The following is a 14374-nucleotide window of genomic DNA, read 5'->3' on the forward strand; positions in this document are numbered from 1 at the left end:
TATAGAGAGATAGAGAGAGAGAGAGAGAGAGAGAGATAGAGAGATAGAGAGATAGAGAGATAGAGAGATAGAGAGATAGAGAGATAGAGAGATAGAGAGATAGAGAGATAGAGAGATAGAGAGATAGAGAGATAGAGAGATAGAGAGATAGAGAGATAGAGAGATAAAGAGATAGAGAGATAGAGAGAGAGAGAGAGAGAGACAGCGAGATAGACAGCGAGATGTATATAGATATATAATATGGATAGAGATGGGGATAGAGATGGGGATAGAGATGGGGATAGAGATGGGATAGAGATGGGGATAGAGATGGGGATAGAGATGGGATAGAGATGGGGATAGAGATGGGATAGAGATATATATATATATATATATATATATATATATATATAAAACCGTGCCTGTCAGTAGCCATCTTAGTGTCATTGAAATAAAGGATGAGAAAGTATCATGTCTCCAAGTCTTAATTGTGTGAGTGCATACACAACAGTGGCGACAAGGAACAAAACGAACCCTATACATATTCCATGAGAAGGAAAACAACAGAAGAAAGGTAGAAAACAACTACCAACAACCCCAACAAATTCCCGCCAAAAGATCAAGGCAAAAGCTCACCAAGATTGCAGAGGGAAAGTTCAGGGAATTCAACAAAGTAGAATAAAGTTGGGATAACTATGTAGAACGGTTTAACCACTACTCTGTAGCCCACAATATTATGGAAGGTCCAGTTAACCGCAAATGTGCCCTCTTCCTCAGTATAATGGGCAGCAAAATGTTCGACCTCCTTAAGACCTTGCTGGACCTGGAAGATCCAGGGATAAATACATTCAATGAATTATGCACAACCCTAAGGAAACATTTAAACCCCAAACCACCAGTTATGACAGAAAGGCAACAATTCTATGAAAGGAGACAAGGACCAGGAGAAACGGTAAGTGAATACCTGGCATTGTTGTGCAAATTGGTGAGCAGTCATTTTGAGCAGTTTCTAAATCAGGCACTGCAAGACAGATTAGTGATGGGGCTGGCAAATTGCCAAGTAAGGCAAAAATTATTAGCAATGGATGAAGATGCTACATTACAAATTGCATACAAGACTGCCTGGAACTCTGAAATGGCAGATAAATACTTGGACATGGGTCAACCAGACATACTGGTCAGGAGGTCTTGCTGCCAACAATGCTTCCATTGTGGGAAATACAACCACCATCCAGAAAACTGTTTCTTCAAAAATTCTAAATGCAACCATTGCAAAACAGAAGGACATATAAAAGCTCAATGTCCATTTCTAGAGCGCAGGTGGCCTGCAAATAAACAGGCAGCTAAAGTCAAAACAATTGCAGAGAGAGAGAGATGGGCAACCTAGCAACGATGATGAGAACAAGCTCCTGAGATATCACACATCCAAGGAGGAAGCACAGCAATCCTTATACAGCTAAAAATAAATGGACAGCCCCCTGAAGATGGAGTTAGACACAGGAGCAGAGGTCTCCCTAATGCCATTAAGGAACGCTTGCTACTATGCCTCCTGGTAAAAACAACTGAAATAACTCTAAGATCTGTCACAGGAGACAGAATCAAAGTGTTTGGAAAATGTACAATCCAAGTACAATACAAACAACAGCAACAAAAAACATTCTCTCTACATCGTAGATACCCAGGGACCGACACTTTTCAGAAGAAACTGGCTACAACACATTCCCCTAGGCTGGCTGGAAATCGGTTCAATACTAAATGTAAATCACACGGACACCTCCCAGCCAGAACTCGACCAAATCCTCAATAACCACGCAGTGGTTTTCCAACAAGAATTGGGGAAAATCAAAGGTGTTCAAGCCAAACTGCAATTAAAAGATAATGCAGAACCAAAATTCTTCAAAACCAGAACAGTACTATTTGCTATGAAAGGGAAAATTGAGGCTGAATTAAACAGACTAAAACATGAAGGCATATTAGAGCCAATACTATACAGCAATTGGGCAGCGCCCATTGCACCCGTACGAAAAGCAAACGGTGAGATTCACATTTGTGGCGATACAAAGTCACCATCAATCAAAATACCCGAACACCCCATGCCCAAGCATATCTTGGGTTTACAATCGACAATGAGGGGGTGCGAATTAATCCAGCAGGAACAGAAGCCATTCGCAAGGCCCCATACCCAACCAACAAATCAGAATTACAATCCTTCCTAGGACTAGTTAATCACTACAGAAAACATATCCCTAATATGTCTACACTATGCAGCCTGCTGAACCAATTACTCAAGAAAGATCAAACATGGTATTAGAACACAGAAACTAAAAACACAGTTGATCAACTAAAGTCAACAAATAAGGTGCTGATCCACTACGACCCAAGTAAAGAAGTTACACTAGCCGTGGATGCTTCACCAGTGGAACTATCGCAAATCACAGAAAAAGGTGAGGAATCAGTAGCATTTGCTTCACAAAAATTAACCACAAGTGAACGCAATTACGCCCAACTAGAAAAAGGATTGGCAATAATATTTAGTGTAAAAAAAAAATTCCACCAATATCTTTACAGAAGAAAATTCTCCCTGATCAGACAACAAGCCTCTTAGTTTAATCCTGGGGCCACACAAAGGTATACCAGTATTAGCGTGTGGCCAGAATTCAAGATAGGTCATGCTACTAGTGGCATATAACTATGACATAAAACATAAACCAGGAACACTCAACAGCCATGCAGAAGCCTTATCACGCATGCCGCTACCCGAGACAGAACAACGAGAAGAAATTATTAAATGGACAGCAGCGGCAGCAGCCATCAACCAAGAACAACTTCAACAACTGCCCATTACGTTCCTATACTTCACCCTTAATGGGTGGCCTGAATCTGGTCATTCCAGAAGATCTAAAATCTTACCACACATGAACTATCAGTCGCAGAAGGTTGTTTACTATGGGGTACCCATACCTTATTCCAGCCAAATGGCAAACTACCATGTTATCAGAACTGCACCACAACCATCTGGAATGAAACAAATGAAGGCACTGGCCCGGATGCATGTCTGGTGGCCATCCATAGACAGAGACAGTGAAACAACATTAAGAGAATGCAAAGTTCGTCAGTCAATGCAGCTAAAAATGCCGCAGGCCAAAGCTAACCCATGGAAATGGCCATCCAAACCCTGGCATCAGATTCATGTAGACTTCGCTAGACCATTCATGGGTGAGACTTTCCTTATAGCTGTGGACGCACACTCCAAATGGCCAGTCGTTTCACAGCTGAAAAAGACCAAAGCAGATCCCACGATTGACTTTCTATAAGCTATCTTTGCCACTTACAGATTGCCTCATGAATTAGTTACGGACAATGGGCCACAATTTACATCAGAATATTTTTTTTTAATTTATGCATGACAACAATATAAGACATATTTTGTCCACACCTTATCACCCAAGTACTAATGTTGAGGCAGAACGTTTTGTACAAACATTCAAAAAAAGCAATGAAAACCATGAAACTTCTAAATGCCTCCTGGACACACAAAATCACAGATTTCCTATTGGGGTACAGAAACACACCGCATTCTACCACAAAATGCACTCCAGCAGAACTAATGCTTGGCTGCAACCTGCGGACCAGGCTGTCCACAGTTCATCCAGATCTGGGTCTCCATTGCAAAAAACAGCATCGCCACAAACCTCACCTAGAACATTGGAAGTGGGCAAGAGAGTTCTTGGACAAGATTATAGACAATATAAAGACCCATGGGTGGTAGGAGTAATCTGACAAAAATTGAGCCCCTGCTCATACGCTGTTCTAGTAGGGGACAGATTGTGGAAGCAACATACTGACTAATTACGAGCACTGAATTACACTAAGGTCCATGAACTGCCTTATGAACTGGAGGAGGTGGAACCAGACCTGCTGTGGCCTGCCCCAACAATCCCATCCCTCAGGTCAAGTGGGGGTAGAGAGGGAGGGGCAGAGACAGTTGTGGAGCCAAGGAGTCCAGTGAAGAGTCCAGTAACTGAGACACGCAGCCAGGAGGGCAGCGAAGACTGGCAGTCGCTGCCAACTCAACCGCCAACCTGACTATCTACAGGTCCCAAGCAAATATCAGCACAGTAAACCACACCGAGGCAGTCCAAAAGAGAAAAAAGACCACCTGAACACTAAGAACTCTGTGTGCTGATTATTATTAAACATTTTCCCTTTTATAATTACTCATGAGATGTATTCTAATTCTCACTTGTAGTCCTGGGCCCAATATAATCCTATTAGTTTGAAGAGGACCCAGTCAGCATTTATCACATGGTGGGGGGGTTGGAAAGTGTGTTGGGTATAAGCCCACCCTCTGCCTGACATCATGATGTGGGCGTCATATATATGCCATATATATATATATATATATATATAAAACCCTTTGTGTCAGTAGCTATGTTAGTCTAATAGAAGGATAAGAAAGCTTCATATCACCAAATTTTAATTATGTGAGTGCATACACAACAATTTTCCCTCAAAGCACCAAGTTGGCACTCTTTCTACACTAGCCCAAAATCCAAGTTGGGCCTCAAATACATGTTTTATTTAATGTTAAGCAATCTGGTTACTTACTTTAACTTGTCAAAGTTTTCAGGTTCAAGACTCCATATTTCTTCCACCTGAACACCCTTGCATCCTGAAACATACAAAGGTTATCAAACCATCTTTAATATCAAAATCCTTTGCTAATTTTGTTGTACAAAATGTAAAACATCCACTTAAGTTATTGTACTGCAAAAAAAAGTCAATTTACATGGAATGTGCTTTTCCACAAAAACAGACACCAACCGCACAGCCTTTCATCAAACATGATGGATTAAAGATGAATGGACTATTAACGAGTTTCTGAAAATTGAACGTTTTGAAGAGTCAATTGATCTTGAAAGCATTTGGTTTACGTTCAAATTACTTCCAACTAACTAGTCGATTATCTTTTGTGGCCTTAAATGCGACATACGAGCTCAATACTTGCAACATTAAAGTTGTGCAGTATATCATCTCCAAATGACAGAATCACAGATCCTTTAACATTAGGCCTTTGGCGGTCTGTTTCAAATGCGAGCAACTTCTGTGAGGGCAGGCCCGAACAAATCACAACCCGAAACATTCAGTATCAGAACTCCGCTGCTGCCGACGTTAACGCTGTTCACTTCGCTCTTGCTTTGACAGGTTGGAATGAGGCTGCCCGCCCCGACCTAAGTAAGGTGTCCAGCGCGCAGGCCCCAGGCAGTGGCGTTACTCCATCCATCCTGCCTGCCTGCCTGCCCGCCCGAGACACGCGGAGGAACGACTCCAGCCGTACCGAAGCCCTTAATCAGCTCTGTGAAAACTCCGGGATCGCTCTCCATCAGGCACCACTCGCCGGCGCTCCCCGCCATTTCGGCAGCGGGCCCGTCCGCTTCCATCTGCGACCCCGGCTCCAAACAGGGCACGGCACCTCCGCGCACAAGACGATTCCGGCCAACCTTCCCGGCCAACCCCGCGCCTCGTGCGAGCTGCGCATGCGCGGCACCGTTTCCAGAGCAACGGCCGGGCCGAGAAGGCCCCTGAGACTGAGTCAACCACTCAGTGCTTTTACCCGACTGAGCACTTGAGAACCTCCGACACGCAGACGTGGGAGAGAGAAGAAAAAAATGGTTGAATAGTATTTTATCGATTATAACATTATTGTGAAAGGTAACCAATCTTGCCTGGATTGGAGGACTTTAGTAACAGAGAGAGATTGGATAGACGGACACTCAGGAAAGGGAAGGTCCTTTCAGGTGGCCTGAACATCGCCTTGTAAGGCCGCATCGTCAACCTGTTGAGGCTAAAGACATACACACCTGAATGCAGCAGAAGCACCTCCAACGCGCCCACGCCACCTTTCCTCCGGGAGGGATAATCAGCGGAGCGTCCTGTTGCCTGACAGCCGAGAGGAGGGCTGTCGGGGCGGGGGACTTCGGGACAGGGGTGGCCGACCAGGTAGGGGCGGCTGGCGGGGGACATTGTGGGGCAGCCGATGCAGGCCTGTGGGAAACACGGAACAGTTCCGCCTGCGTGGGGTGGGGGGGTTACAGGTGGGGAAGAATGGCCATGCCGCATATTTATGACGGGTGGTACTGGGGCACCAGTCGCTCCGTCTCTATCAGATTCGGAAGCGCTACGAGGTGCCTCTGGGTATGAATAGGACCTTTCAGGTGGACCAGTTAATGCTGCGACATCCTTTTAGGGCTGCCACCTGAAAACACGACATTGTGCAATCTGACTGCAGATTACACCACCATGTATTGTACAGTAGTGGTTATTCTCTCACACCCAATGTACCCCCTGAAAAGTTCAAATGTACCACTGGGGGTACATTTACCTCAGATGGGGAACCCCTGTTGTACAGTATATCAGTGATTTAGATTGTGGAATAAGTGGATTTAAGTCTAAGTTTGCAAATGATTCAAAGGTAGGTGGAGGAGCAGGTAGTAGTGTGGAAACAGGGAGACTGCAAAAGGACTTAGACAGATTAGAGAAGGGGCAGAGAAATGGCAAATTAAATACAATTTTGGAAAATGTACGGCCATGCACTTTGGTAGGAAAAAATAAGGTCAGATTATTTTCTAAATAGGGAGAAAATTGAAAATCCCCAGATGTAAATGAACCTCAGAGTCCTCATGCAGCTTACCTTGAAGGTAAGCTGCACGTGAAGAAGGTAAATGTAAGGCTGGCATTCATTTCAAGAGGAATAGTATATAAGAGCAAGGATGTGATGTTCAGGCTTTAAGTTCAAGTTATTTAGTTATATAGCACTTTTTTTTATACTTGCATTGATCAAAGTGATGTACAAACCAAGACAATTGATCGAAACTAGTACAACTATTTTCAGAACAATGGATTAAGCCATTATAAATAGACAACAATTGCAGGAAATAGTCCAACATTGTCAGAAATTAGGAATATACAAAGGGTTTCAGAAATTAAATGCTAGCAACAGAAGGTATATTTTTAACCTGGATTTAAAGCAGTTGAGGGAGGGGGTTAGTTTAATGGTCAGGGGAAAGCTGTTCCATAGTTTGGGGACTTCAATCGCGAAGGCCTGATCTCCCCTTTGTGTGCGCTTAGTGAGTGGAACAGCCAGGAGTCCTGAAGTAGTTAACCTGATCTGCTTGAGAGCGGAGTAGGGCGTAAGCAGATCGGAGATTTGGGTGGGGAGGGGGTGGCGAGGTCATTGAGGGCCTTGTATGTAAATAACAGCAGCTTGAAGTCAATTCTGAGCTGCACTAGCAGTGACTGGAGAGAGGCCAGAATTGGGGTGATATGGTCCCTCTTTTTGGCACGTCAGGATCCTAGCAGCAGCATTCTGAACCAGTTGGAGGCGGGTTAGGGAGGACTGGCTAATCCCAGTGTATAGGAATATAAAAAGGGTTTCAGACATTAAACGCTAACAACAGAAGGTATGTTTTAACCTGGATTTAGCATAGTACAGACGTGACAAGATAAGGGCATAAATAACCCCTTTCAGGTCCTTAAATGAGAGATACGGTGTTATTTTAACAATGGTGCAGAGCTGGGAAAAGCAGGCATTTACCATGGCGTTGACTAGTTTATCAAAATTGAAGGCAGGGTTCAACAGCACCTCAAGGGATTTAAACTGCCCCCCAACTCACATTCCACCTTAAGCAATTCCTATGCCATAAGTGCTCTGTGATTAGTAAGGGATTGCTTAAGGTGGTATGTGGGTGGAAAGGAAAAAGTTAAAAACCACTGTTTTAATTGTACCTAATTGACTTGTTATGTGCATGGTTTCAAAAGAAATGGGCCAATGACAATTTTTCTCAAGCAAATTATTTCAGTAACAATTGGGTCTAGAGCAGTGATTCTCAATCTTCCCTTCCCACTCACATACCACCTTAAGCAATCCCTTACTAATCACAGAGCACTTATGGCATAGGGTTTGCTTTTTAAAAAAAAATTTATTTAATCAATGTACATAGGATCATACAGGTACACGATCCTTTATCCGGAACCCTTGGGGGACAGTGTGTTCAGAATTTCGGATTTTTCTGGATTTTGGAAAGCCCATCGGAATTGTGCTGCCGTATCCACCCCCACCTCCTTCCAGTCACCCGGCCGCCTTTCCCAAGCACCGGTCCCTCGGCCGCCTCCCCCAAGCACTGGCTGCCTGGCCGCCTCTCTCCCCACTTACCGGATTTTGGAGCTTTTGGATTTTAGATGTCTGGATAAAGGATCGTGTACCTGTAATAACAAACAGTAATAAGTAACCATAATACAATGTAAACAAATATATGCTGAAAATATATCTTAAAAAAAACTAAAAACTAAAGACTAAAATAAACTGAAATCTTAAAAAAAATCCTCTAAACCCTCCCTCTCCCCCCCCCCCCACCCCGCCTAACCTAATCTAATCCCATAACTAAAATACACAATATCATAACTGCATAGTAATTAATTCAGATTGCATCAGATGACACTCAGGAGCCCAGAAATATAAAATTGTTACTCTTTCAGGGAAAACTTCACTGGTCAAATTACAATTTTAACCCCATAATTCTAGCCTACAGGATTATTTGCCCCTCAAATTATATGTAATTTTTTTCTAAAGGAATACAACTTTGAATCTCAGCATGCTATCTGTCTAATGTTAATGAAATATCAGATTTCCATGTAACAACAATACATTTCCTTGCTACTACTAAAGCTAACTTAACAAATTTTAATTGAGAATCTGACAACAATAATTTAGGAGTAACACTTTCAAAATTTCCTAACAACAATAATTCAGGATTTAACCGAAAAATCACTCCAGTATTCGTTGCAAAAATGTACTAACAGAAACCAAAAAAGAATGAACCTTCAAACAAGACCATGTGGAATAAACATTTCTGCTGCGACCTGAGCTCACTGTCTGTGTCTCCAGTTTGTTCACTTACTCGCATCCAGCACACCACATTTGATGACCCCAACAAGTCTTCACATTCTGAAGACTCTTACTACATGGATCCTGGAGCAGTCGGCGCCGTAGCGTTCAAGTTACCCATGTTCTGGACCAACTGGCCCCGCACTTGGTTCTGCCAGGCGGAGACCCAGTTCCAGATCAAGCAAAACTCCTCGGACTCTACCAGGCACTTCTTCATTGTCAGTTCCCTCGACCAAGAGACTGCTGCCCGTGTAGACGACCTCATCCAAGCATTGCCAGAGGAAGGTAAATACCTAGCCTTATAAAACCTTCTCATAACTACCTTCGGTCTCTCACGCCACGATAGGGCAGCCAGGCTCTTGCATCTCGACGAGTTAGGGGACCGCATCCCATCTGCCTTGATGGACGAGATGTTTTGCACTGACAGAAGAACATAAGCTCTGCCTTATGTTCGAACAGGCCTTTCGGGAGTAAATGCCTGAGGACATTCGCCTACTACTCGCTGATGCTGATTTCAGCGACCCTAGGAAGGTAGCAGTTAGGGCTGACGTCCTCTACCACATGGAATGTAAAAATCCAGAGGCCCTTCACCGACTAACCAAACCGACTAACCAAGCCACCACAGAACCGCCCCGCAAAATGGGCCCACTGGCAGAGAAGCGCCCTTCCCACCAGACTTTCCATGGAGGAGTGTCTGTGCTTCTAACACCAGTGCTGGGGGGGCAGAGGCTCGAAAATGCCATCAACTCTGCTCATTTCAGGGAAACGAGTGGGCTAGCTGCCATTAATGCCCGCCATGGCTGGCCAAAGGAATAGCCTACTCCATGTGTGGGACAGCTGCAAGTTCTTCGTCAACACAGGACTTAAGATCAGCGTCATTCAGCCCACTTCCCTTGAGACACACATGAGACTGCATGGCCCCACCCTTCATGCAGCCAACAACTCCGCCATCTCCACTTTTGCGTACAGACACATTCCCCTGCATTTCAGAGATACAGTTTTCCACTGGCATTTCACCTTGGCCGTAGTGGACAAATCCCTGCTGGGAGCAGACTTTCTCTGGGTGCATTCTCTCCTCGACAACCCACAGGGCAGACAACTGGTCTATGCGGAGACATTTCAACCCATCCCCCTTGGAACTTAAAATGAGCAGGCCACTCATCTCACCACAGTGGAGATGGCTACAAACTGCTACTCACACCTCCTTGCTGAGTTTCCAGCCATCCTGCACCAAGTTTTCAACCACTCAGCCGCCCCGTGAAGTGCAGCATCACATTTGCCCATTCACTCGGGGCCCACCAGCTGGTACCCGACAAACTCAAGCTCGCCAAGGAGGAGTTTACTCGCATGGAAGAGCTGGGCATTGTCCACAGTTCAGACAGCCCATGGTCCTCACCACTAAACATGGTACCAAAGGCCAATGGCAGCTGGAGACCCTGTGGCGACTACAGAAGATTAAACGGCATCACCATTCCCAACTGATAACCAATCCCACACATACAGGACGTCACGACCAACCTCAATGGCACTTGTATTTTCTCCAAGGTCAACCTCATCAGGGACTACCATCAAATACCAGTCTACCCAGACGATGAACAAAAAACGGCCATTATCACCCCTTTCAGCCTTTTAAATTTCTACGGATGCCCTTTGACCTTAAAAACACAGCCCAGACATTCCAGTGGTTAATGAATGCTGTAGGGCGTGATGTGCCCTACCTCTTCATTTACATGGACGAAATCTTGGTGGCGAGCGCTACGCCTGATGAACACATTAGCCACCTCCATTAACTCTTTTCCCGCCTGCATCAGTTCAGCCTCACTATAAATCTGATCAAATACCAATTCAGCTGTCAACAGACAGATTTCCTGGGCCACCATATAACTAAGGACAACACAGTGCTCCTCTCAGACAAAGTAGATGCTATTCGCCAGTTTCCACAGCCTACCACACTTAAAGGCCTGTGGGAATTTGTAGGAATGGTCAATTTCTTGGTTTATTCCCCAGGCTGCTGCTATTATGTGACCCCTCTTTGACCTCATCTCTACCTCCATGAAAGAACTCCATTGAACCACCGAGGATACAGCAGCTTTCCAGAAGATGAAAGATGCCCTCCCCACCTCAATTATGCTCGTATACCCACAGATGCCCCAACTGCCCTTATGGTCAATGCATCCACAACTGCCATAGGAGCAGTCCGTCAGCAGTTCATGGACAATACATGGAAACCACTTGCGTTTTTTAGTTGCCATTTGCGCCCACCTGAACGCAAGTACACCACCTTCAAAAGGGAACTGCTGGCTCTGTACCTGGCCATTTACCATTTCCACTACTTCCTCGAGGGCAGAAACTTCATGGTCTTCACAGACCACAAACCACTGACCTTTGCCTTCAGTAAAGTCTCCGACCCCTGGTCGGCCCATCAGTTGCAGCATCTGTTGTACATCTCTGAATTTACCACCAACATACGCCACCTCTCCAGACCGACCACCTGCCCCCTTGTCGCAGGTGTAGACTACTACGAGTTGGCCCACACACAAAAGACGGACCCAGACACAGCCTGTTTCCTCACTGCCCTGACTGGCCTTCAGCTAGTGGTCTTGCCCCTTGATGATGGCAAGACCACTATCCTCTACCACGTCTCCACTGAGATTCCTCAGCCAATGGCCCCAGCGAAATGGCGAAAGGAGGTGTTCCACCTAATACATAGTTTGTCTCACCTCTCCATCCACACCACAGTCAACATGATCTCCACCAGGTTCGTCTGGCACGGCCTTCTCTGTGTCACAGAGTGGACACGTGCATGCCCAGACTGCCAAATGGAAAAAAGTCCAGACCCACACCCGTCTGCCAGTTCAGTTCAAACCCACTATGCATTGTTTCCAGCATATCCACGTGGACATCGTCGGCCCCCTCCCCGTCTCTCGGGGGCAGCAATACCTCTTCGCAATGGTGGACAGGCACACCAGGTGGCCCTCGGCGGTTCCCCTTACCAGCATAGTCGCAGATACCTGGGCCAGGGCATTCCTCTCCTCCTGGATCACCTGCTTCGACATTCCATCACACATCACCATGGACCGTGGAACCCAATTCACATCGTCCCTGTGGTCCGACCTTGCCAAACCTCTGGGCACTGACCTACACCACACTACTGCATACCACCACCAATCCTTTGGTCTGGTTGAGTGGTTCTACCCCCACCTCAAGGCTTCCCTGATGGCATGCCTTAACGGCCCCAACTGGGTGGACAAGCTTCCCTGGGTCCTCCTGGGCATCTGCACAGCCCCAAAAGAGGATCGACGGGCCTCCACAGCCAAAAAGCGCTACCCTGGTACCCTGCCCTCCCGCCGCCCCCCCCCCCACCACCCTTGTCCAGTCACGGAAGCCCTCCAACTTGGGTATCCACAGATTTAATGCCTTTGACTTTGTGCGCAGCGGCGGAAACAGAGCACCACTCCAGCATTCCTATGAGGGACCCTACAAAGTACTCCACCGCACCATCTCAACTTTCACTTTGTAGGCCGGCGACAGGGAGGAGAATTTCACGGTGGACCGTCTGAAGCCAGTACATCTGGACTTGACGCGGCCGGTCTCTGTGCAGTCGCCACCGGTGCCGGTTCTGGGGGGGGGGGGGGGGGGGGGGGGAATATGTGGTGACGCACAAATTTGCCGCGACGAACCGGCCCCACTTGTTACATGCGGACAGCGGGGCAGACGCGGCAGAGATGGGGACGTGTTCCCATCTCTTCCACTCCACGATGGAAGATGGTGTGGGCGCTTGCGTCAACGTGACACAAGCAGCAAAGCGTACATGCAGTCCGGCTACACAGCTGAAAAGCAAGCAGGCGAAGTTTAAATAAACATTCCTGCTGTGACCTCAGAGCTCACAGTCTGTTCACTCGCTCGCATCCAGCACCCACGACAATAAGAGAAAGAGAATCAAAGAGAGTCTCTTCAGAGACACAGTGTCTATGGATTCACTGCCTGTACTTCTGCGTCCACGCAGCCTCCTGATCATTCCATTGGCAATCCCAAGTTCTCAATTTCAAACCTCTGATACATTCGGAAGCTTTCAGCACCCAAAGCCTTTTGGAAGCATTCCTTGTGATTGGCACCCTTACTAATCCTTGTCCTGATATCTGATTCCCATGATCTAGTCTCCAGCTCCCATTACCTGGCATGAGTCCTTCAAGTGCCATTCTCTAGCAGCCCACAGCCTGTGTGGTTCTTTCAGCCGCCAAATTTCTCTCTGATCTGCTGTTGTGGAAACATTGACTGTATGGATTTCCATGAATGCTGCCAGGTCCACTGAGTTCCACCAGCACTTTGTGTGTTGTTCCAATTTTCACCATCTGCAAACTTCTTGTTTACTTTTGCAATTGTGTATTTCATTCTGCAAATAAAATTTAGGGAAGCAATTTCTGAAATCTGTGAGGGTGAATTTCCATAACCCAAACAATATTAAGGCAGTGGGTTGCTGGGACAGGAATCAGATCCCCTCTCATCCTTTTAAATTTCAGTGTATACAAGCCCAGTTGTTCCAGTCTTTCAACATATGACAGTCCTTCAATCCCAGGAACCAACCTCGTGAACCTACACTGCACTCCCTCAATTGCAAGAATGTCCTTCCTCAAACTGCACACAAAACTCCAAGAGCTGTCCCACCAGGGCCCTGTTCAACCTTGTCCATCTTGATGCACGCTAGTGGATCACGCAATAAAAGCAAAGTTCTTTGCAGTTACATCAGAGGGACGGAGGATATTTACTTCGGCTTGGCAGACAGGCAGGCCACCACCCTCCCCACCCCCGAGTGAGTTTATGACTGTCGGACTGTGTCCCACCCTGTACCTAATGCCCTCCTCTAACCACTTGTCCTGGTGCTGACCCTAGTCACCTGCGTTACTCTAAAACTTGCCACCCAATACATAGCCAATAATGTGAAATAGACCAGAGCAATTCCCTCCACTCTCCTTTATGAACAGTTTTCTTGATCTTTTGGACCTCCCCTAATTTAGTGAAAGGCAGCATATAGTATTTTGTCCTTTTGAAATACAGCATTTGGAAAATGTTACATTGAGCGACCTTATTGGGGTTCTAATATCGCAGACAGTGGGAATCTGAAATAAAGTTGAAATACTCAGCAGGTCATGGCATCTGTGGAAAGAACAGAGTTCAGTGGGAAACTGAAGTTGGTCACCAGTGGAATCTCCCTTGCTTTGGGCCAAGGACTCTCAGCCAGGAATGTTTGCTTTGTATCCACGAGTGGCGCTAAGGAACGCAGAGCGTGGACAAACCGATTGGTTGGCGATGACATCAAGGCGAGCGGGGAGCCCGGATGTTGCTGTGGTAACGGACCGTGGCGGCAGAGATTCCCGTGCCCTTTCTGTATCGCTGCGTTTACGAGAGGGGGGTGTCAGTGCTGAGAGCTCGCAACATGGAGGTAATGTATGT

General features: G+C 46.2%; 2 protein-coding genes across 13 annotated transcripts in view; one reads left to right on the forward strand and one right to left on the reverse strand.

Moving 5' to 3' along the window:
* The window catches only part of uchl5 (ubiquitin carboxyl-terminal hydrolase L5), a 54169-nt gene extending 40878 nt beyond the window's left edge, over window positions 1-13291 (reverse strand). For 3 of the 5 annotated variants that reach the window (XR_011357630.1, XM_069937831.1, XM_069937830.1), the window contains exons 1-2: window positions 5318-5499; window positions 4588-4651 (exon numbers count right to left, since the gene is read on the reverse strand). Coding sequence is in view for 2 of the 5 variants with exons in the window: in XM_069937831.1 (XP_069793932.1) it covers window positions 4588-4651; window positions 5318-5420 (167 nt within the window). In the remaining 3 variants the exon portion in view is untranslated. Of the gene's footprint in view, window positions 1-4587; window positions 4652-4768; window positions 5289-5317; window positions 5500-8191; window positions 8242-13097 lie in introns of those variants that run through there. The other 2 variants (XM_069937832.1, XM_069937834.1) reach the window with 2 other exon arrangements.
* Window positions 5540-14374, forward strand: part of ro60 (Ro60, Y RNA binding protein) — a 79167-nt gene continuing 70332 nt past the window's right edge. For 6 of the 8 annotated variants that reach the window (XR_011357628.1, XR_011357629.1, XM_069937823.1 and 3 more), the window contains exon 1: window positions 5540-5979. Coding sequence is in view for 5 of the 8 variants with exons in the window: in XM_069937823.1 (XP_069793924.1) it covers window positions 5845-5979 (135 nt within the window). In the remaining 3 variants the exon portion in view is untranslated. Of the gene's footprint in view, window positions 5980-14251; window positions 14364-14374 lie in introns of those variants that run through there. The other 2 variants (XM_069937827.1, XM_069937826.1) reach the window with 2 other exon arrangements.

This window comes from Narcine bancroftii, chromosome 5 (assembly GCF_036971445.1).
Source record: "Narcine bancroftii isolate sNarBan1 chromosome 5, sNarBan1.hap1, whole genome shotgun sequence".
Taxonomy (NCBI): Eukaryota; Metazoa; Chordata; class Chondrichthyes; order Torpediniformes; family Narcinidae; genus Narcine; species Narcine bancroftii.